The 24,377-nt window shown below is 36.1% G+C and overlaps 2 protein-coding genes across 2 annotated transcripts in view; one reads left to right on the top strand and one right to left on the bottom strand.

Moving 5' to 3' along the window:
- The window catches only part of N6AMT1 (N-6 adenine-specific DNA methyltransferase 1), a 30,954-nt gene extending 26,264 nt beyond the window's left edge, over positions 1-4,690 (top strand). Inside the window, exon 6 of the mRNA XM_036746150.1 lies at positions 240-4,690. Coding sequence (XP_036602045.1) covers positions 240-346 — 107 coding nt within the window. The 3' untranslated portion in view covers positions 347-4,690. The remainder of the gene's footprint in view (positions 1-239) is intronic.
- Positions 4,691-5,321: 631 nt separating this feature from the next.
- The window catches only part of LTN1 (listerin E3 ubiquitin protein ligase 1), a 100,313-nt gene continuing 81,257 nt past the window's right edge, over positions 5,322-24,377 (bottom strand). The window contains exons 22-30 of the mRNA XM_036744270.1: positions 20,554-20,755; positions 18,005-18,242; positions 16,503-16,577; positions 14,429-14,615; positions 9,273-9,444; positions 7,597-7,817; positions 6,667-6,861; positions 6,266-6,433; positions 5,322-5,747 (exon numbers count right to left, since the gene is read on the bottom strand). Of these exons, the coding sequence (XP_036600165.1) occupies positions 5,685-5,747; positions 6,266-6,433; positions 6,667-6,861; positions 7,597-7,817; positions 9,273-9,444; positions 14,429-14,615; positions 16,503-16,577; positions 18,005-18,242; positions 20,554-20,755 (1,521 nt within the window). The 3' untranslated portion in view covers positions 5,322-5,684. The remainder of the gene's footprint in view (positions 5,748-6,265; positions 6,434-6,666; positions 6,862-7,596; positions 7,818-9,272; positions 9,445-14,428; positions 14,616-16,502; positions 16,578-18,004; positions 18,243-20,553; positions 20,756-24,377) is intronic.

Here is a 24,377-nt window from a genome sequence, read left to right as displayed (position 1 = left end):
CTACTTTAAATTATTACTTTTCATTTCTTAAGCAAACTGCCACCATAAAAGTAAGCTATATAATAAAACTTGCAAAAACTTTTAAAGTTTGTAAAATCTAAGGTCATTTTGCCAGATGAAGGTGTTTTAAAATATCCTGTGATTATAATTTTGCTATATTTTTTTTCAGCGAACATCACAATTAGATAAATTTTACCAAAACGTTGTTAATGTGATTTTATATTTCATTTTGATTTCAGATGAAATTATGGAAACAATGAAGAAATATGGTTTACAAGGCAAAATTGTACTTTCCAGACAAGCAGGACAAGAAATTCTTTCAGTCCTAAAATTCACCAAGTTCTAATATACGTAATGTGAAATGTTCAGTCACTAGTATACTTTTAAAGCCAAAGCTATTCCAAGAGCCAGGTAAAAATGTGAATTGTAATTTTTTAAGTGTTGAGAACAATTTAGGCAAACTAAGTTAAAAATCAGTGCTTTTCAAAATGTAATCTGTGGCTTTTCAAGAAAAGTCTCTCTGGGCTTTAAGCTAAGTCAGAGTGGTTTATTGAACAGTGTTCATAAACATTAATAAAAATGTTATGTCATAGCAAATGTCACTGTCACTAAGTAATGAGAGAAGGGTTTGACCTATATGTTTATTGTTCAGTCATGTTCAGCTCTTTATGTCCCCATGGACCATAGCACGCCAGACCCTTCTATCCATTATCTCCTGAAGTCTGTCCATGCTCTTTCTTTTTTTTGCTTCCATTACAATATCTATCCATCTCATCCTCTGCTATCCCCTTTACCTTTTGCTTTCAGTCTTTCTCAATATCAGCCTTTCTTCCAATGAGTCCTGTCTTCTCATTATGTAGCCAAGGTATTTCAGCTTCAGCTTCAGTATTTGACCTTCCAATGAGTAGTCTGAATTAATTTCTTTAAGTACTGACTGATTTGATCTCCTTGCTGTCCAAGGGACTCTCAGAAGTCTTCTCCAGCAGAATTTGAAAGTGTCGATTCTGCAGTGCTTAGCTTTACATATAGTACACTCTCACAGCCATATATTGCTAGTGGAAAACCTGTAGCTTTGATTATATGGACCTCTGTCAGCAAGGTCATGTTTCTTTTTTTTAGTATGCCATCCATGCTTGCCATAGCTTTCCTTCCCAGGAGCAAATCTCTTTTAATTTAATAGCTGCAATGATCTTTGAACCCAAGAATATAATCTGACATTTTCCATTTCTTCTCCTCCTATTTGCCAGGAGGTGATGAGACCAATTGCCAAGATCTTCATAGTTTGGGTTTGGTTTTTTGATGTTTTTAAGCTTCAAGCCAGTTTTTACATTCTCTTCTGTTTTCACCCTCATCAAGAGGCCTCCTTATTCCTCTTCACTTTCTGCCATCAGAGTGATATCATCTGCATGTCGAGATTGTTGGTATGTCTCCCAGAAACTTTACTCCTGGCTTTTGATTCATCCAGCCTGGCATTTCATATGCTATTCTCTGCATACGTTAAATAAATAAGATGACAATATATAGCTTTGTCATACTCATTTTCCTTTCTTAAGCCAATCAGTTGTTCCATGTTCAGTTCTAACTGTTGCTTCTTGGCCCACATTCAAGTTCCTCAGGAAACAAGGAAGGTGATCTGATGCTTCCGTCTCTTTGAAGACTTGTCCCATTTTGTTGTGATCCACACAGTGACAGACTTTAGTGTAGTCGGTGAAGCAGAAATAGATGCTTTTCTGGAACTCCCTTGCTTTCTCCATAATACAGCAAGTGTTGGTAATTTGGTCCCTGGTTCCCTGCCTCTCTGAAAACCAGCCTGCTCTTTCAGTAATTGTCAGTTTACATATTGTTGAAGCCCAGCTTGAAGAATCTTAACTTGTAACATTGCTGAAGGGTGAAATGAGCACAGTTGTTCAGTTGCTGGAACATTCTTTGATCTCGTTCTTCAGGATTTGTATGTGAACTGATCTTTTCCAATCCAGTGGCCACTATTGAGTTTTCCAAATTTGCTGCCATATTGAGTACAGCACTTTTAACATCATAATTAGGATTTTAAATAGCTCAGATAGAATTTCCTCCCCTCCACGAGCCTTCTTGTTAGTAATGCTTCCTAAGGCCCACTTGACTTTATTCTCCAGGATGTGTGACTCTAGATCAGCAACCACACCATTGTAGTTATTGGTGATATTAAGATCTTTCATATATAGTTCTTCTGAATGTTCTTGCCAGATCTTCTCAAGTCCCTACCATTTTTTGTTTTTTATCATGCCTATTTTTGAAGGAAACATTCCTTTGATATCTCTAATTTTCTTGAAGAGATCTCTTTGTCATTCTAGTGTATTCTTCTGTTTCTTTACATTGCTCATTTAAAAAAAAAACCTTTCAGGGCAGCTAGGTGGCGCAGTGAGCAGAGCACCAGCCCTGGAATCAGGAGGACCTGAATTCAAATGCAGCCTCAGACACTTGACACATGTACTAGGTGTGTGACCTTAGGCAAGTCATTTAACCCCAATTGCCCTGCCCCCCCCAAAACACCTTTCTCCCTGTTATCCTCTGGAATAATGCATTCAGTTGGATATATCTTTACCTTTCTCCTTTATACCTTTCACTTTCCCTCTTTCCTCAGCTATTTGTAAAGTCTCATCAGACATTTTGCTTTCTTGTTCTTTTTCTTTGGATTATTTTTTATTGCTCCTTCCTGTACAGTATTGCAAACCTCTATCCATAGTTCTTCAGGTACTCTATTCACCAGATCTAATCCTTTAAATTTATTCATCACTTGTATTTCATATTCATAAGGGATGTTATTTAGGGCATATACCTATACAGTCTGATGGTTTTCCCTACTTTCTTTAATTTACATGGGAATTTTTCAGTAAGAAGCTCATGATCTGAGCCACAGTCAGCTCTGGCTCATTTTAACTAACTGGATGGGACTTCTCCACCTTTGGCTGCAAAAAGTATGTAACCAGTCTGATTTTGATATTGACCATCTTATCTTGTGATGTCCATGTGCAGAATCACTTTGTGAGTTGTTGGGAGTTTTTGCTATGACCAGTGAGTTATTTTGACAACTCTATTAGTCTCTACCTTGCTTCATTTTGTACTCCAAGGCCAAACTTACCTGTTATACCAGTTATCTTTTGATTTCCTGCTTTAGCATTCCAGTCCCCTGTGATGAATGTGATATGGTTTTTTGGTGTTACTTCTAGATGTTGTAGTTCTTCATAGAACTGATAACTTTGGCCTCTTCAACATTAGTGGTTGGAGCATAGACTTCTATTGCTGTTCAGTCACACATACAAATGTACTTTCATTAGAAAAATAATTTTTAAATCTCAGCAGAAAATATTTTCTCTCTCCTGAAAGAAATCACTTCCTTTTAGAATTTTATTGTGGGTTTTCCTACATGGTTCTTTTAAGGGATGAGTGATAGGGTAGGGATAGGGATAGGGTCTAGACCTTTGATTTCAATGTAATAGAGAACTCCAGAATGAGGAAATTCTGTGAATGCAGGGTAGCACCATCTTCTTAAGTTTAGAAATCTTAAGAGAGTTGCCTAGAGCATTGAAAGGTTAAGTGATTTTTCCAGGATCACAGAGCCAGTATATCCAGCTGGATTTGAATCCAGTTCACTGTACTACACTGGCTCTCATTTGATCAATATGAATTATAAAAAAATGTTTTGTGAATGCCAAATCATGATTTCAGAGGACCAAAAAGAAAGCACATTACCACCCATATCCTGCCAGAAAGGTGATGGACTTAAAAGGGGTTTTTTGTTGTTGGTTTTTTATTATTTTTATCATTAGCAATTTGTTGGGGACTGGGGGGTGGTAGCTAATTGGAAAAAATACTAAAATTTAGTTTTAAAAAATATTTTGCAACAAGCATGTATACTTTCTAAAATGGGCAGCATAAGATTGATGGCATTTCATGCCACCGATATGACAAAAGGGGACCTAATATCCACATATCGTATTGAAAGTAATTTGTTCCCACACCAAGAACATTTGGGTTTTAGTTCTTTGGACTTTGGTTAATAGACTTTTAGTATCATGAGATTTAAATGTTCTTGTATTTATTGTTGAAACTTTTGGGTTATTTGTATAAACCCTTTAACACAATTATACAAATGTTATTCTTGACCAGAAAAATACTTTTTGTCTTTACAGAATGAGAGGATACACTATCAAATGTTGGTCTAAAAATAAAACTGCTATATTGCTATTAAAGCCTTGAAAAGTAGGTATTCCATTCATTACATAAATGAACTGTGAAAAGTGAATCCCAGAAAGTTATTTTAAAAATTCCTTTGACTTCTGAGGTCAAACACAAAATTAGTAAAGATTCTGGGAGAATTCTTCCCCTAAATATAATTTTCAAACTACTATAAAGTTGTGGTTGTAAAAGTGCTATATGTTATATATGGTTTATTACCAGTGTATGACATTTTTGATCTTGAACTTAAGTAACTATGACAAGGTGAGACTGATTTATGCCATTGTACAAAGTAGTACTTCACTAACACCTGAAGACTGCTTATGCACTTTGATTTTTTTTTTAAGTTTTAGCTAATTTATGCTGCTATAAGTTGACAAAATTATTAGGCTCTTAAATTTTATTTTTCCTACCTTGATCCCAGTTTTTGGTAGGTAAGAGAAAACTTGACAATAAAATTGGAGGTCACATTGTATCACCTGTTAATTTTCCTCCTTTTTATAAATCTTAAAAAGCTTCTTAAATTTAGTTACATTTTTAAAATTAAATAAAAAGGACATGAGAGATTGAAAGGCTGAATTCATTGTTAATTGAGAGCTGTCCCATGCCCAGTACCTCTCAAAGCCTCTGAAAGCATACTGTTTATTTTCCACTGACAAATCCATTTAATCTATGAAATTCGTCCCCTCCACCAGCAAAAGGATTTAGAACAGAAAAGAAGTTTTAAATAGCTGCCTGTTTTTGACTTAAATTTTAACGTAAAATTATATATTTTTTGTTATTGTTTAGTTGTTTCAGTCATGTCCAAGTCTTTGTAATCCCATTTGGGGTTTTCTTGGCAAAGATACCAGAGTGGTTTGTCATTTCCTTCTCTAGTTCATTTTACAGATGAGGAAACTGAGGCAAACAGACTTGCCCAGGGTCACACAGTTCGTGTTTGAGGCAAGATTTGAACTCAGGAAGAGAAGTCTTCCTGATTCCAGGCTTGGCATTCTATCCATTGCACCAAGTTGCTGCCCCAAAATTATATTAACATAATTAGAACTATTTTTAGTTTTATAGTATCTGTAGCCCTTAACAAATGCCTCATTTGATATGCCCCACATACGTATTTGGAATCTGAATTGCAAGTTTGTCAGCATGCCACAATTAAATGATACACCCATGTACACAAAAATTCTGTAATGTTATTTTCAAATTTATTTTTAATATGCAAATTAAAATAAACTAAGTTTTTTACATTGTAAATTTGCCAATACTTTATGCCAAAGAAAAGCTTCCAAATGCTTTACAAAACAACATAGAGGTAAGTTAACCTGATTTTAGGATCATCATAAAAACCAATGGAATTTTCTAGTTGATCCCATTCAGAAATAATGGTCATATGAAAATGGTTTCTTCAGCACTTAAAATGTCTGACGGGACTGACAGAGCAATTTCAGTAATCTCTGAATGAAACAATCTCTTTCTCAGAAAAATGTTTCCCGGCACAGTGGACAAGTAGATTTGTTGCTAGACGTAAACCATTTGTACTGCAAAAGAAAGATAAATGTTAAAAAAAATTAAAAACAATAAAATACCACAGTTGCTTTCTTCTAAGCCAAAAATCAAGGCAATGATAAAGAAATTTGCTCTACATTACTTTCACAGACTATATCACGTATCAGGACTTACAAACACGTAGGCCTATCACTTTCTTCTCTCCAATATAAAAACATCCTACTAAGTGAAAATAAGTAACAAAACCTTTTTAAATATCCTGTTCGTAAGCATACAATCAAAATAAAGTATTTTATACCTTTTCTTTGTTTATTCTTTTGGTCTAGTCACTTGAAATAGGAAAATAAAAAACAGAAGAAATAGTTATAAAGTTCAACAGTGCTACCAGTCTACTAGAACTATATATATGACTCCACTTCATTAACTAAATTTAAGAAATCTGAGATAATACTGGTAAAAAAAATTTTTTTTGAGTCTTAAATATTACATCCTTTGCACCAATTACACAGACCACTCACAATTCTTGACCTTTTTTTTTTTCTAGTCTTACCAAACAAGCTGAATGGAATTTTTTCTTGCATGTTCTGCAAGCTTTCTTGGGAAGAGAATAGTTGAAACCATGAATGACTGAGAAACAGATCATGCAATCTTCAACGCCCTCAAAACGTTTGTCCACATTATTTTTCCATAATGCCAAGCCTTCCATAATACTTCCATTCTAGCAAGAAAGGAAAAAAGTACACTATCAGTATGCATACCATGTCACTGGTGTTATCTTTCAAATTAGACTTCACAAATTAAGATTTAGATAAGAGAATGTGTTTAACTCTTACGTTTTGTAAACTGCTTTTCAAATGGCTTCCCATTTTTTGGGAACCAGATGGAATTCCTCCATCAAAAAGTAGCTCTGATTTAGTTTGAAAGCTAATAGACATTGCATTTGAAACTCACCTGATGAGTGAGGTATGTGCTTAACTGCAGCATCCAGTTACGCCACTGCTGAACAGCCACTCCAACTCTTTTTCCACTTTCCACTGTTATTGAGCCCAGTGGATAATTCAAAGGAAGCTGAATGATAAGTTCAATGAATATGTCATCAACTGAGTAGGTAGCAATGACTTCTCTTGTGGTAGAGCGAGCTTTTACCTGGAAGAAAAAGAACAGCAATCTTCAAACCATTATTCCCATAAGAGCACCGTAAGCAAAGATCTTTACTTAAGAAAAATCAATATATATGAAAGTGAGTATATAAATAAATCTTAGTGTTAAATGTACTTGCCATTTGTAAATTGAGTTCTTTGATGACCAATTCAAATGTCAAAATATACTATGCAACATTTATTACACATAATAATCATATAACTTTGTAACTTACATTATTATAGTTATGCAAGATACCATGCCAAGTGCTGGAGAACATAAAAAAATTATAGTTCCTGCTTTTAAGGATCTTTCAAATCTAATGGGAGGTCCATGTATTATATAAAAGAAAAGGAGATATCCAGGCAATGTAAGACATTTGAAAAGGAAGAGGCTATTTTCAGCTTGAAGGAGAAAGAAGAATTAATAGGTGTAATTGTGGAGCTGGTAATGTCCAGGTATGAAGCACAGAAATACAGGGTGTAACAAAGCCTTGCACACTGTATTCAATTTATTTTATGAATGAAGCACTGACTCTCCATTACAATCAACATTATCTTCTAGTTATGATACACTCAGTGAACACAATCTTTCATTTTAAAAACATGACAAAAGTAACATTCAAAAAAGTTCATTCAACTTAATGATTTTTGTACACTAAAACTATTAAGCTTTAAAACTACAATTAAGAGATACAGCCAATATTCTAAAAACTCTTAGAAGTTAAAAGATGATACTAACCGTCATGCCGTTAAATAGCTGTGTACTCGTCTGCACGGAAGATATTTCTTGAAAGGAAAGCATATTACTCACATACTTGCTTGTAAATTTATCTACAACATTGAAAACACGCTTCTCGCAGCTATTCCACCAAAGTCTAACCATAGCTGGCAAATCTTTTAATGTGATTTGATAGACAGAACAAGCCAAGTGGGGGATCTGAGATGAAAGGGTTGCTGTCTCTGGGGGAGAAAAAGTCTTAGTTATCCATCTATATATACACACATCTAAAGATGTTCATTTACATTAAAAAATAAAGTTTTATTCATTGGCAACAACGCTACCAAATGCAAAGAAGATCTAGTTCCCTGTGTTGTCAGCTGATTCTTTTTTCTCTCAAATTCATAATGAACCACGTAGAAGCCAAATTTAGTGTCTGGCAATTGAGATGCACAAATACCTTAACCTCCTGATAGAGTTGCCTCCTGTGTGTAAATAAGACTCATCATGTTTACCTACTAATTCAGAGGAACATGTGTTATTTTAGCGTGGTATTCACACTGGGGAGTCCATACATTGATAAAATCACTAGGTCCATTAAAAAAATACTAAATTTTCAGTAGTTGTAATTAAAGGAACTAAATGGTACACAAAAGGCATTAGTATGGCTTCAATAAGACTGTCTCAATTTCTTCTTGTATATTGTACATTTTAAATATGACTCAACTACATACCAAAGTGAAGTTTTTTTAAATGAGAAAAAGGTGAAAACTCAAATGAGGAGAATAGAAAAAGAACACTTTTGGGACACATGAAATGAAAACATACTTCCAACACAGAAGTGAATTATTCACTCTGGAATATCATGTTACATCTTTTTCCCCTACCTATTAAAGTTTCTTAAGGGATTGTGCCTAAGTTCATCTTTAGATCCCTATTGTTTAGCATGCTTTTAAGTTCTTCATTAGTTCCATAGGTTTTAGGCAATCTATCTTAAGATCATTCACCTAGGCACAATCTCTAGCTGGATGGGGGTCATTTTTAGCATATCTAATAAAAAAAATTTATTTTTTTAAAGATTGGTTCTCTACCTATTTAATAGCCTAGGCTGGAAATGCAGTGACTACTCATGAGCCCAATGCCACTACTGATCAAGCAAGGCAGACCTGCTCCTTTTTTGACCTAGGCCAATTCCTTCCTTAGGGCACCTGATTCAACCCCTATACTCCACTCCCAAAGGCTCACCATTTTGATGCTAGATTTAATGCAAGCACCTGATTGGCTTATTAGCCCAGTGAAGCTCAGAACTCCCAACCTCAAGAGATTTTGTGAGCATTCACTTCCTTGGAAGTGGAGATTATAGGTATGTAACACTACACCTAGCTCTTACCTAGTAAGATACTGCAGATTTAGCATGCTAAAGAGTTCACAATTAACTACATTCAATGACCATCCCAACCCCAAGTTCTGTATAGAACCAAAAAGTATGATTTCTCCTGTCACAGGTGAGCGATTCTGGAACATCTTAAATGTCACTTTTTTGTCAGCAATTATGATTTTTCTTGACTTTGAGACTAAAGAAAAAGCTGTTTCCCTAAAATGTAAGGTCTTTCCCTGGAAGAAAGCATATTTTAACCTTAAATCTGAAGTGAGTTTCATAAAAGAACAGAGAATAAAAACCAATATACTTTACTGACCTCTGACATGTAAATGGAGTTCTTCTGTAAAGAATGTTTTAGTTTCCTTATTTGGGAGCTCGACAGCTGGCCCGACATAGGTGGGTGTTTCTGGCATAAGTCTGAACAGGTGATAGAGCAGCTTATTCAAACTCTTTGTTCTTCTAAGATACAATGAATAAAGGGCACGAAGCTGATGGAGACAAAATTACTTGTTAGTAATTCTAGATTAAACTACAGTGAGAAACACAAAAACAGATAAAGCAAGGTGTGGTAAGGGAGGAAGAAAGTGACTCAAGGTATTTGGGTTGAAATCCCACCTCTAACACTACCTGTGTGTGACCCGAGGTGTGTCATGTAACCTTCATGGACTCGAGTCTTCTCATCTACAAAATGGGGGGTGGGGGGGTGCGGCGCTCCTGGGCTGTATGTGGAGTTTTTTGTGGCTCTAGATCCATTATGATCTTATGAAATAACTCAGACAATGAGAACACAAGATTGAATGATACTCAAATCCCAAACTAAGAAACACTCAAGTGAAATGACATTCCTGATTCTTTTCCAAAAGTATTTTGATAACATCGCTCCTCTATTTAAAAAGCCTACCACAGCTTTCAATTACCACTTGCATCAAATATAATTTAACTGTACACTTTGATTATACATTGTCTCCTAGCTTACTCAGAAGGGCAGTGAACAGGGTGCTGAACTCTGAGTTAGGAACATCTAAGTTCAAATCCTTCCTCAGAGACTTATTAGCTGTGTGATGCTGGGCAAGTGACTTAACTTCTCTCAGCCTGAGTCTCCTCATTTGTAAAGTGGGACTAATAAACACATATCTCTCAGAGTTGCTGTGTGGATCAAATAAGATAATATATGTAAAGCGCTTAGTAAATACTAAAAGCATTATACAAATGCTGTAATACTTTCATCACCTCAACCTAGATTCTCTGAGGCAGACAGTAAAGCTCCTTGTCTATTATCCAAAACTTGTATGGTCTCCAAGTTTTCATTTGTCATGTCCTTGCTTAGAATGTTCTTCGCACTAAGCTACATCCTCCTCTTCTTTCGAATTCTTCATCACTACCTGTCTAGGCTATTCGAATAGCCTCCTAATCCATACCCAGTCTTGCCCCACACTCCAATCATGTGACTTCAGGTGACTGCCAGATTTATATTCCTCACATGTACAAATCTGATATTACTACTCTTCCTGAAACCCTTCAATAAATGCAAAATGAAAAATATTCAAGTTAGTCTGACATTCAAGGCCCTTCACGATCTAGTGCCACCCTATCATACTCTCTGCTTCAACCAAACTGAATTCTTTACCATCCCTTGTTTCTATTTCTCAATTTCTCCTCAGGCTTTTGCTTACGCTGTTTCCCTATATTTAGAATACTTTTTTTTTACCCTCTAACTCTATATCTACCTACCAAAATCTTAACCATCCTTCAAGACCTAATTCAAATGCCATCTCCACTAAGTCTCACACAATTTCCCCAGTTGGCAATGGATCTTTCCTTCTTCAAATCTTGCATAGCACTTACCACTCTTATGCACTCATCATGTTCTATTTTCTCATTGTAGTCCTTTTATCAGATTACTCTGTTCAATTCACTATTTATCAGGTTCTATATGCAAGGTGCCAAACATACAAACAACTATCCCTGCCCTCAAGAAGGCATCCTTTTAGAAGCAAACAAGTACAACACATTTAAATGAATAGGAAATGTATACCAAGTAATTTCCTGGAGGAAGATACAGGTCTAATATTGACTGGCAGTTTGTAAACACAGAACGGGAATTCAGGATGGCCTACTGGGAAGCTGGGGAAGAGTGGAAGCAGCACACCCAAGGAAGGGGGATAACATGGAGAGAAGAGAGCAGGGTGGTCACTGAAAGGGGCTTCAACCTAGGGAGCCCACAACTCAGAAACAGATATTCTAAGTAGCGCCAGAGCTGTAGAGCAGAGGAGTCAAGCTGCCCTGCAGCCTCCAACACTCCTGAGTGTGACAAATTAAGATTAAAATGTAACCGGGAAATATTTAACAAAGCAAATAAATATACAACAGAACCGAATTATGTGGTTTTTTAAGTCAATATGCAGCTTCAAGGGATGAAGTTTAGTGGCCCTGTTTCTTTTTGAGTTTGAGACTATTCCCATAGGGAACTAGAATGTCACACCCTACACAGTAAAAAACAGGTAATATGATTTGACTGCCAATCCATGAGTTGGAGGGAGAATATATGAATGAAGGTGTATGAGTGTGTGAATGTGTGAGTGTGCTGGGAGAATATAAGCATGGCTGCAGGTCAGATGTCCAGTTCCTGATCCTGACCAAGGCAGAGATAAATGAAGTCCTGGGCCAAACTGGTTATAGAAGAGTGAAGCATGTTTGAGTCATGAACTGCCGTAAGCCTCATTTCATGAGGTACAACGATTATATGCCCCATAAGGAGAGGTAAAATTATTTATCTTTGTACCCTTCCCCTTCCTGGCCCTCCAACCAGGCTCTGCACACAGTAGCTACTTGTTTATCAAAGTAAGAACAATGTTTAAATCCCTGCTCAAGTTTACTCCTCCTGGAGTATTCCCTGAATACTCTACCCCATCCACATATAATCATGTAACTTCTTATTACATAATTTACATTTACCAACGTTTTATTTGTAGAGCTACTATCTTTGTTAATATACATTATTAGGCTGAACTCTCTAAGAGCTGGAATCGTCATAAATCAATTTTCCTAAATTACCTCAGACTGAAGTAGGTTGCTCAAAACATAACAGATGCTCTACAATGGGACTCGAACAATATGGACTACATTGGCTTGATTTAAGTTTGGTTCCAAAAATGTTCTGATGGAGAGGCACAATGGAAAGAAAACTGGACTTAAAATCCAAGAAACCTAGGTTTGGGTCTCAGCTCTACCATTTATGATCTGTGCAACTGTGTTAAAGCCATTTACCACTTCTGAGTCTCAGTTTCCTTACCTATAACTGAGGCTAATGCCTGCACAGTGCTTTATGTTTCATAAATGTGAATTATTACTGTGATGTTTAAGTTTAACTGTTTTAGGAAACAGCTTTTGTTCCTTCCAAACTAGTACATTAGACTATTTTGAAATTGGGGAATGAGGGAAAAAGGGAAAGGGTAAAGAAAGAGAAAAATTTGGGTTTACAGTTCATTAAGAAATATTTAGTTTTTGTTCAGAGTTCCAGACTCAGAGAGAGTGAGGAAAACCTGAGTTCAAGTTGTACTGATACCAAAGATCAGCTATACCATCCTGCGCAAGTCATCCTTCCTCTCTGTGCCTCGAATAGGGGGCTCAGGTACATTGGGAGAGGAAGCTCCCTACTCCAATGAAATCACAGGTCTAGACCTGAGGCTTTGAGGCCACATGTAGCCCTCTAGGTCCTCAAGTACAGTCCTTTGACTCAGTGTAAGTTTTTGTAATGGTAATGGAATATGAAGATCTTGCCCGTCCATTAATAGGCCTATGAGACATCGAGCCCACTGGAAGCCAATTAGCTACTGAGTCAGAGGATTGTGATGCCTGCTAGGCGAGCGAGAGCGAGAGCGAGAGCGAGAGCGAGAGAGAGAGAGAGAGAGAGAGAGAGAGAGTGTGTGTGTGTGTGTGTGTGTGTGTGTGTGTGTGTGTGTGTGTATTCTGAGGTGAGATTTTGCTTTGGGGGCTTGCTCATGAGAAGGACCTGTTGATTCCCTGGATGGGACTCTGACTAGCCATTTGTTAAGAGACTCCCTCCCCCCACTCAGATGTAGTGGTGCTCCTCCAATCCAGTGGTGTATGTAGGTGGTTGTGTTACTTTGTTCAGACAGTTGCAGTCCTGTCTGTTGAATCTCTGTGCTAATTTCTTTGCTTGTATTCTCTGCTTCTACTTTCTCCATGTTCAGGGTGCTGACCTTTCCCCTGAACTAGTGAATGTAATTAAAAGAAGCCTGTCGACCCCTTTAAAAGTAGTCTTTCCTTTTAGAAAAGTAGATCCAAGAACCTGTGCTAGCAGGCCACTTGGATGTGCCAGGGTGCTTGCTGATACAGTTTTATAGAACGAATCCTTTTAAGGGGATTTGTTCTGTAAAGTTTGGATTCAGTCAGAGCCACACTTGAGGACCTAGAGGGCCACATGTGGCCTTGAGGCTGCAAGTTCCTCACCACTGGGTCTAGACCTAAACACAAATACATGAAAACAAAAAATGGCAACAAAACTACTACACATTATCCACTAAGGTTAGTTTTGGACAGCTTTAACTGATTTTTTTCAACTATGATGAAATGCACTAAACTTATTAACTAAAATCTTAATAGCAATGGAATGAGTAGTTTGAAAAGCTGCTTAAAGAGGAAAGACAGAATTTTTTGTGGAAGCTGAAAGCCAAAAACAAAGTAGGTGCTCACAGACTGAAGAAAATGGATCAACAAACTGTGATATAATGCTGTAATGGAATACTGTCATTAGAATAAACAATGATGAGCATAAGGAACTCAGAAAACCATGGAAAATTTCTATGAAATGATACAGAATGAAGAAAGAACCAAGAGGACAATATTGACAACTGATCACAATGGTGTACAGGAAAACAACACTAAAAACATCAAAATTTAGATTAAATGAAATGGTCAGTCTTGGCTCCAGAAAAGTAATGATAAAGCATTCACCCTTATCAGAGTTGGTAAAGTGGGTTCAGAATGTTGTATATATACTGTCAGTCAAGGTATCCATCATTCTATTTTAAAATCAGTAGAGAGTAATTCAGCCCAGCCAGATGAACTGGGGCAGGGAACCAATGAGCATGGCTACATCCATCCTGAAGGAAAGGGAACTGAAATCCAGCTGTGGTGTGTCCTTTCCCTCCAGAAGCTACTTGAGGCAGGGACTACAGCCAGTCAAAAGCAAGTTCCACAGGAATTTGAAGGAGGCTAGGGCAGCTTGCTGTCTAACCATCAAATAGGGATGAGTCAGAAAGTGAACAATATAGATAATAAGGATGGGGTGAAAAAAGAAATAAGGGATAGGGGAGGTGAAGAATAGGTGAGAGGAAGTTTAAATAGACTAGGTCCAAAGTTGTTCAGATAAGATGAAAAACCACTTTCCTTGTTTCCTTTTAGTAGGATATAAATAAGAGGGGACAGAGCTAATGATTTTGGACATACCTGAGATGTAGCTGCTTTGAAAAAAGTAAGTATTAATTTCCATGTGAGGAGGTACCCCAAAACATAGCAGAACTCCTCACTCAATGGCTGAATAACTACAAACTCTCCAACAGGGTAACACTCCAGAATATTTTCTAGTAAATCTTCCAAGATGCCAAGAACAGCCATCAAAGCTGCAGGTGGTGACCTAGGAATTAATGATAAATTATAGATTATGAAATATTTTCTAAAATTTAAATCTTTCTATAGAACCAATTTGCTACCAAAGTTGTCATTATTTAAATGCTTCGGATATCTTGGCTCCTAAGTCTCCTTAAATTACATTTTTAAACTTAAGACACAACAAGACACTTATGCAAACTGAAAGACAATTTATGCAAGTCTGGATACTAGTTAGTTCCAAACCAATACTTTTATCACCTTACTAAGGTAGTATGCTTTTTAGCCATATGGAGGCTTTAAAGAAGGAAAAATAATAGTCTTGACACTTAAGTCCTTAAAATAGTACAAGGAAAACATTTTCTTTTATAATGGCCATTAGCACTGCATTATTGTGAAAATTATCATAAGGAGAATAACTTATTTCAGTTACTTAAGGATGCCTAACATGGTTAGTGTGTACTCTTCCACTGACATAGATCACAACCCTTCTATAATTTGATGAATAGTCTTCCGGAGTTGCTACAGTCAAAAAATTCATCACTCTGCAAGCAACTTATTGACAAGCCTTCTAAAACTAAGATTGTCTGGCCCTCAGATGACAGGCATAAAAACCATAACTAAGCCTGTACACAAAGCATTTCTAGCTTGCCCAGAAATGCCAAAGCTTGTAACCCATTGGCACAGGCTTAGAAAACCCAGAAACCCCATATAAGAATGAGGAATGGAGTTTTTATATAAGGTTATACATATGAAAAAATTATCTAATTTTTATCACGGAGCAAATAGTTGGAAACTTTCTCAGATTTAACATTCACTGAGATTATGAAAGATTCAAACTTTGTTTCTCCTGAACATCAGTGCTGACCAATTTACTAGCAATGTTTTTCTCACTATGAGAGGAGAATGGATAAAGTATATTTTGTCCTACTCTCAGCTCCCATCTTCCTTAGTCTGGAAGAATGTTTGAATCCAGAGATGAGAGAACTCCTAATTATCCAATGGTAGTTTTTAAAATTTACTGTTTTCTCCACTATAGAATACTAAGTATGCCATGCCTTCCCACTACAAAAACAGAACTTTCAGGGTTTTAGATAAGCATTCATTTCTCTCCCTCCTTTCGTCTTCTTTTTTTTTGGGGTGGGGGAGGGTTTGGGAGGAGAGGGTTGAGTATAGGGGTGAGAAGGGAAGGAAGAGGATTGATTTCCCAACTGTAAAAACATTATTAAAGAAACAAATACCAGCCCTAAAAAAGAAACACACAAAAAAATTTCTCAGGTAATTAAACTGAATTCAGTGTAACAAATGCATATTAAGGGTCTGCTATGTGCAACACATATTACTATTCAAAAATTATATAGCCCCTGTCCTAAAGGAGTTTATATTCTACAGAGGGCATACAACATGTATAGACAAAACTGTATGAGACAGTTTGATGAAGAAACTACCAAATCATATCTAACTGCTACTTAAGGCCAATTCTTATTGATTCACATGCAACAAAAACTGAAGATATGATGATGTACAAAAGGAAGAGGTTTCTAGATACTGAATCTAAGGAAGTAAGCGCTACCTCTGCTGTTAGGATAGTGCTTGGCACATAGTAAGCATTTAATAAATCCTTTTTTCATTTATTCCCTTTGAAGTCTTTTAATATTAAGTGCCAGGGTATCTAATTAAATAAGAAGCAGCTAGGTAGCTAAGTGCCTAGAGCCCTGGGCCTTCAGTCAGAACGACCTGAATTCAAATCCAACTTCAGACACCAAACTCTAGGTCACAAAACCTTATAAATTACACCATATGATCTATTTGTAAAATATTAAGAACAATAACTTATCAAATGAGAATTTTAAAAGCAACTATAATACATTAAAAGGATTCAAATACAATTAAATTAGAATTTTAAAAATCTCACAAGGCAGGTTCTTCTTCTTCATCAACATATGATTTAAGATCATCATCATCAAACCTTGGCAATTCAGGCATCAACCTAAGGGTTGGAGGAAACACTAATTAAAAAAAAATTTTTTTCTGTATGCTCAATTATATTTATATACAGGATTAACAACTTTTACTTTATATTAGAACATTAAGTTTAAATAATCCATGGGGACAAATTTTCCAAACTATGTAAATGCACATATTGTAGCTTACCATACAACCAGATCTTGTTTGAAATGATTTACAAAAAAGAAATCTGAATAAACCAATGTAATATTTACAATGAATATAGTAAGCAAATGTAAGTAAGGTCAGCATTGAGAGGCCACAAAACTTTGTTTTTGTAACTTTGCTATTAAAGTTAAAGGACATCCCTCTCCCCAACCCCACACATCCTTTTCTGTGAACAGTTTTTTGGAAATTTACTTTTCAAAGTAGTACACTTGGATTTTGTTGGGAAGTATCTACTATTTTAAAACAAAACACATCAGTATGTTTTAAAATTAAAGGAGAAAACAAATCTTTTTTAAAACCATAAAAACACATCTTTTTTTTTTTTTTATAAAAACACATCTTTGCTACTAAATATTAACTCAGTCAATGTGAATATATTTTAAGGCCATATAAATTTTGTATTTGTTCATCTTTAACATTACACAAATTTGCTTGGAAAATATTTCTTCTTAAAGAAATATTAAGTAACAACAATAAAAAGAAATTAATGTTTGCTTGAAAGTAAGCCTTTGATTATAAATACTTCTTTATCAGTCAAATGAATGGGAAGAGCTGGGTGAACTCTAAAGCTCCTTCTAATTCTGTAACAATTCTATGATTAATTTTATAAATGATTTTATGATTTTAAAAGCAGGAGCATCTAAGTGGTGCAATAGACAGACTGATAGACCAGAAGTCAGGAAAACTTTATTTCAAATTGAGCTTCAGACACTTACTAGTTATGTGACTGGGAAAATCACTAAAAAACTGCCTGCCACAGCTTCTTCATCTGTAAAAATGGGGATAATAAGAGCACCTACCTCCCAGGATTGTTGTGAGGATAAAATGAGATAATATTTGTAAAGCACCTAAAGCATCACATGAATTCTAGCTATCATTATTAACTTAAAATACCTTAATAAATTAAATACTTAAAATTCACATAGACTGATAGCATAGTTCTCAATGCAATTTCCCTAAAAGTAGGAACTAATTTTTAAAATGAACCGCTTTATAGAAATTAGCACTCTATTAGAAATATAGCACCTCTTCTTCCACTTAATATACTTCCTAAATAAATTTATTGCATAAAGTTTTCTCTATACCACATAAATTTAAATTCTCTCAATTTTAACTAAACATAATCTGAGTTGTCCAACTTTTTAAATGAAGCAGAAAACTAAAGATACGCACATACACATTTTTCAAAGGTTGAAAGCTAAACAAAACCCAACACAATCAGTACATTAATTTAATTCTTACTTATACAACATATGATAAACTGCAATTTGCACAGGTCTAGCTCTGAAGAGAAGTAATGGGGCGAGCGTATTTAACAAGGTCTGGAGATGTTCCGGAAGGTTTGTCTTTTGGTCAGGTGTTAATCTAATGGCAAGTTTATGATTGAGCAGTTGATCCTTTGAGATGTATGTTAGTGTTTCGCCCAAAGGTATCAGCACTGAATTCTGAAAAGACGTTTCATTTGTATCTTTGCTTTCCTCTAATAAAAGAAAAACAAAACAAAATTAAAAGATCCAATGAGACAGATACCATAATTAATACTTGAGAGAAAAACAGTAGACAGCTGCAGAATATTATTAATACAAAGTACATTTGTTACCTAGAGATAAAATTTTTTTTTAAAAGTCCTATACTCAGTTAAGATATCCTCATTAAGACTTCAGGAGTATTATTATTCAACTTAATTTTGCAATAGTTTTTGGCCAAATAAAAAATATTCTGACCTAATCCCCTCCCTGCTAGCTCCATGTGTTTGTGTGTGTGTGTGTGTGTGTGTGTGTGTGTGTGTGTGTGTGTGTATCCCTGCCTGCCCCCCCCATTCATATCTTTTTTTTAATTAATGAGTAGAGGTAATGTCAGTTTTTTTCCATTGGGGTGTATGTCAATAAGTATTTGAATAGTACAAAGCTCTGCACCTAGTAAATTCTTAATCAATGCTTCATTCATACCTTTTAAAAGGCCTAACATACTCTGTATTGCTTACCTCCACACCCAATTTTTCAATATTTATTTTACTTTCCCCAATTACATGTTAAAACACCTTTTTAACATTTTTTTTTAAAGTTTTGAGTTCCAGATTCTAGCCCTCCTTCCTTCTCTCCTCGTTCCCCTTCCTGAGAGGGTAAGCAATCAAATGTAGGTTATACATAAGCAATCATGTAAAACATTTCCATATTAGTCATTTTGTACAAAAAAGACTTGAATACAAGAAAAAGAATGAAAAAAGTGAAAAATAGCTTGCTTCAGTGTGTATTCAAACAATATTAGTCCTTTGAGATTGTCTTGGATCATCATATTGCTGAGAATAGCTAAGTCATTCACTGTTCTTCACTGTACAATATTGCTATTACTATATATAATGTTCTCCTGGTTCTGTTCATTTCACTTTGTATCAGTTCATGAAAGTCTTTCCGGGTTTTTCTGAAAGCATCCTGGCTCATCATTTCTTATAGCACAATAACATTCCCTCACAATCATATACCATAGCTTTTTTTTAGCCATTCTCCAATTGATGGGCATTTCTTTGATTTCCAATTCTTAGCCACAACGAAAAGAGCCGCTATAAATATTTTTGTACAAACAGATCCTTCCCCCTCCCTTTTTTTGGATATCTTTGGAATATTAATCAACCTATTAACATCTTTCCCTACTCATTAATAGTTATAATCCAATGTTTCTTCTATTAAAAAAAACACTCTAAGAATAGGCCTCCATGATTTAAAAAGCAAAGGAATTTTGAAATTTTCTAAATAACCAAATGCCCACAAAAACTCTTTTGCTCCAGACCATTCTCTACATCCTTCCTCAACAAGGACTTACTCATATACTGTAGACCTCAAAAGAAAAGGAAGTGATTTGCAAAAGACTTTGTGTACCATGCATAGTTACTGACTAGAGTCTTGACAACAAGATATTTTTTTTACAGCACTTGTATTCAAACCAGCACCTCCTAACAAGATTAACAAGTCCATGGCATAAGCGGCAAATCAAACAACCTTTCTAATCAGAATAATGCCTGACTGTTTATGTCACCCTCTTGAAAAAAAGTTAAGTAGGAGAGGTAAGTATTTTTGTCATGTTAAAAATAAAAAGCCTTGTGAAGTAAGAAAAACTAGATCATTGTACACAGTAACAGCACTGTTATAAGGATGATCAACTATCAAAGATCTGGCTACTCTGATCAATACAATAATCCAAGACAACTCCTAAGGACTCATGATGAAAAAATGCTACCCACCACAGGAAAGAGAACTGATGAACAAATTGAGTGCAAACTGAAGTATAATTTTTTTGATTTCTTTTTGTCTTTTTTTTTTTAACAGCAAGGCTAACATGGAAATGTGTAATGTATGATTCCACAGTGGGTTGGGGAGGGCTGGGAGGAAGGGAGAGAATTTGAAACTAAAAATTTAAATAGAATGTTAAAAATAAATACTAAGTTTTGGGGAAAAAAAGAAAAGGCTTATCTCTGTACTCTTCCTTCTTACAACTGTTTTAGAAGGGATTTTCTGTCAAGTGCATGCTCAACTCCTAAGTTAAAAATTGTCATCATATTATCTCATTGCTATAAAAAGCAACATAACTGCTATAATTTCTACCTCACTTTCACCATTCTTCATCTTACCCTTCCCATACTACTTTAAATATTTCTAATACCATTTCAATTTCTTTTAGTCTGAATTTTTATAGATAAATCTACAGTTATCAATCTATAGATAATTTTACAGATAAATCTCATGACTATCAAGCTACCACTTCAAGAACAGGACATTATTTCACTTTTTACTTGCCTGTAATCTTCACCAAAAGAGGTAAAAGTAAACTGTGTACGCCTTCAGAAAAAAACTCATGCCATTCACCGATTAGGTTTACAGGAAGGTTGCTGCTTATGGAACTGAAATAAGCACTCAGAGTACAAGCCAAATCACAGCTAACACAGGCGAACAGTTGCACAAGTGGAACAGCATACAGTGCATGATTTTCACTTGTTGTCTGGAATAAAATCAGGTAGAATTAATTCAGCAAATTTCTAATTATGAAAATCAGATGCAATAATGGTAACATATTTACATTATATTTTTAAGACTTTATAAAGCATATTCTTCAAATGCTTAAAGTATTCCTGTCATCATTCAATCCTATATTTCTTAAAGCTAGGAAAACTGAGGCTCTGAGAAGTGACTTGCCCAGGATCACACAACTATTTTTTTAATTAAATATTTATCTTTTCAACCAGCAAAAATGCACCTTTTCTCTCTTCCCTTGCCCTCCAACTCCCCCTGTCCTCCCTCCCCAAATGCCACTCCTTGAGGACAAAAGAAAATAAACTGTTAGAAATATGTATTCAGGCAAAACAAATTTCTGCATTGGCCATGTCCAAAAGGGAACAAACCCACACATATCTACATTTGTATAGTTGTGTGTGTGCAAGTCTGTACTCAGTCACTTTTTATCTATAAGGAAGCAACAGTATGTTTCATCATTAGTCCTCTGAAATTGTGGTTGACATTATGCTGATCAGAGTTCCTCGGTCATTAAATATATAAACTGTTCTCCTGGTTCTATTCACTTTACTCCGCCTTACTCCATACAAGTGTTACCCGGTTCCTTTGACCATCCCCTTCATCACTTCTTGCACCATACTAGTAATCCATCACATTAACATATGATCATTTTTTTCAGCCATTCCCCAATTAATGAGTACCCATTCCCCTCACATTCCCATTCTTTGCCACCTCAAAAAGAGCTATAAATACTTTGGTATTCCCCTTAAAGAGTTATGCTTAGGATGAATGTCTCCTTTTTCTATCCTCCAATTTCCCCTTCTCCCTTTTCCTGATTTCTATGAATATAGTTCTGTACACAACTCCTGGGGTGTTGCTATTTATTCTTCCCTCCTTTGACTAGTTCAGATGAGAATGAGGTTCAAATGTCAGCTGCTTTCCTCCTTATTCCTTTAAAAAACAACACCTTTATTTCTGCTCTCTTTAGTCTGTATCAGTTCAGTCAGGTCTTTGCAGGTTTTTCTGAAACCATCCTGCTCTTCACTTCTAGCACACTAGTATTCCATCACAATCATATACTACAACTTGTTCAGCCATTCTCCAAATGATAAACACCCCCTCCATTTCCAATTCTTTGCCCCCACCAAAAGAGCTGCCATAAACATTTTTGTACAGAGTTCCTTCTTCTTTGATCTCTTTGGGATACAGTCCTAGTCAAAGGTTATTATACAATCTTATAATCCTCTGCAAATAGTTCCAAATTGTTCTCCAGAATGGTTGGACCAGGTCACAATTCCATCAACAGTGTTATCATTTTTTCCACCTCCCCTCCAGCATTTGTCATTTTCCTTTTCTGTCATGTTACCCAATCAGGTATCTATGAGGTAGAACCTCGGGATGGTTCCTTCTGTTTATCCTCCTTTTATCTTTTCCCTCCTCAAAAGTGTGCTTTTCTTCTGACCACTGCCTTCCTTAATCCACCCCCTCTCTTTTATCCCTTTCCCCTCCTACTTCCCTGTTGGGTGAGATACATTTCTATACTTAATTGAGTGTTTGTATATATAATCTTCCCACTTTGAACCCATTCCAATGAGAATGAGGTTCAAGCAACACCTGCTAAACCCCGTCCCCTGCCTATTTTCCCCTCCACTGTAAAAGTTCGTCCTTGCATGCTTCTTTTATGTGAGCTAATTTTTCTTATTCTTCCTCTCCCCTTCTTCCAGGGTATTCCTCTTTCTTACCCCCCTCCCTTTCTTGGAGATCATCTCAACATAACTCACACCTCTGTTCTCTATGCAGACTTCTTCTAACTGCCTTAAGAATGATAAAGTTTTTAGAAGTTACATGTATCATCTTCTTATACAAGAATATCAACAGTTCAACCTTATGATTTCTCTTTCATGTTTACCTTTTTATGCTTCTCTTGATTCTTGTATTTGAAAGTCAAATTTTCTATTCAGCTCTGGTCTTTCATCAGGAATGCTTGAAAGTCCTCCATTTCATTAGATCACCAGCTCCCCCCCCCCCCCCAAGGATTATACTCAGTTATTCTTGGTTGTAATCCTATCTCCTTCGCCTTCTGGAATTATCATATTCCATGACCACTGCTTCTTTAACATGGAAGCTGCTAAATCTTACAATCTTGACTGTGGCACCATGATATTTTAATTGTTTTTTTCTGGCTGCTTTGCAATATTTTCTACCTGACTTGATAGCTCTGGAATTTGGCTATAATACTCCTGGAGTTTTAATTTTGGGATCTCTTTCAGGAGGTGATCAATGGATTCTTTCAATTTCTATTTTGCCCTCTGGATATAAGATACAGAGGGAGTATTTATATTCCTATATAATTTCTTCAAATATGACGTCTGGGCTCTTTTTTTTTTAATCATGGCTTTCAGGTACTCCAATAATTCTTCAATTATATTTCCTTGATTTGTTTTCCATTGAGTCATGTTTGTGATGAGATGTTTCACATTTTCTTGGTTTTTTTTTCATTCTTTTGACTGTTTTATTGTTTATTTACATCTCATGAACTCAGCTTCCATTTGCTCAGTTCTAATTTTTAAGGACTTCTTTTCTTTAGTGAGCTTTTGTACCTCTTTTTCCATTTGGCCTATTCTACTTTTTAAGGAGTTCTTTTCTTCAGCAAATATTCGTGGCTCTTTTACCATTTGGCTAATTTCTTCTTCAGTATCTTCTTGTGCCTTTTTTTTTTAACTAAGCTGTTTCATTCTCTTTTCATAATTCTTTGTACCATTTCTTTTCCCAATTTTTTCCTCTACCACTCATCTCTTAAATTCCTTCAGGAATCTTTGTTGGGCTTGGGGCCAATTTACCTTTTTCTTTGAGGCTTTGCTTACAGTTGTTTACATGTCATTGTCTTCTTCTGAATTTGTATCTTGGTTTTCCCTGCCACCTTGACACCTTTTTAGAGTCAAGTTCTTTTTTTGTTGTTTGCCCATTTTTCTAGCCTATTTCTTGACTTTGAACTTTATATTAAAGTTGGGATCTGTTCACCTGGGGATGTACGTGGTCACTTGGGGCACTGTCCCCAACCTTCAGGATTTTTCCTGATGCTGTTTTCAGAGCTAGTTCCAGGAATCTGTAACTTTGCAGTGCTTCCAAGGTGGTATGATCCTAGGAGAGGTGTGGTTACTACTCTCCTGGTTGGTGCTTTGGTCTTTACCCAGAAAGGGCCCTTGCTCCATTTTGGCTGCAAGTACTAGTACTCATCTCTGTTCTAAAACTTCAACCACAGCCCTTACTCCCTTGTGACCAAATATGGGTGCTCCTCTCCACCCTGGAACTGATCCAGTATCACATATGGGCAACAGCTGCCAAACAGTCCCAGGTCCTGGTTCCAGTGTCAGCTCAGAGTCCCTACAATTTCTTTCTGACCAGTTTTTCTGGGCTGAGAGCTCCTGAAGTTGTTCACTGTTGCAGCTGCCTCCAAGTCCCCTGCTGGTGTTGCCACCATGTTTGTTCTGGGCTGGTCCTCACATTAGTGTCACTGACCTCTTCTATTGACCTCCTAAGTTGTCTTGGGCTGGAAAAATACCTGACCCTGACCTTTTGTCGGCTCTGCCATTCCAGAATTCAATTTGACA

Source organism: Trichosurus vulpecula, chromosome 2, assembly GCF_011100635.1.
Source record: "Trichosurus vulpecula isolate mTriVul1 chromosome 2, mTriVul1.pri, whole genome shotgun sequence".
NCBI classification, from domain to species: Eukaryota; Metazoa; Chordata; class Mammalia; order Diprotodontia; family Phalangeridae; genus Trichosurus; species Trichosurus vulpecula.
This window is presented reverse-complemented; position numbering and strand designations above follow the sequence as displayed.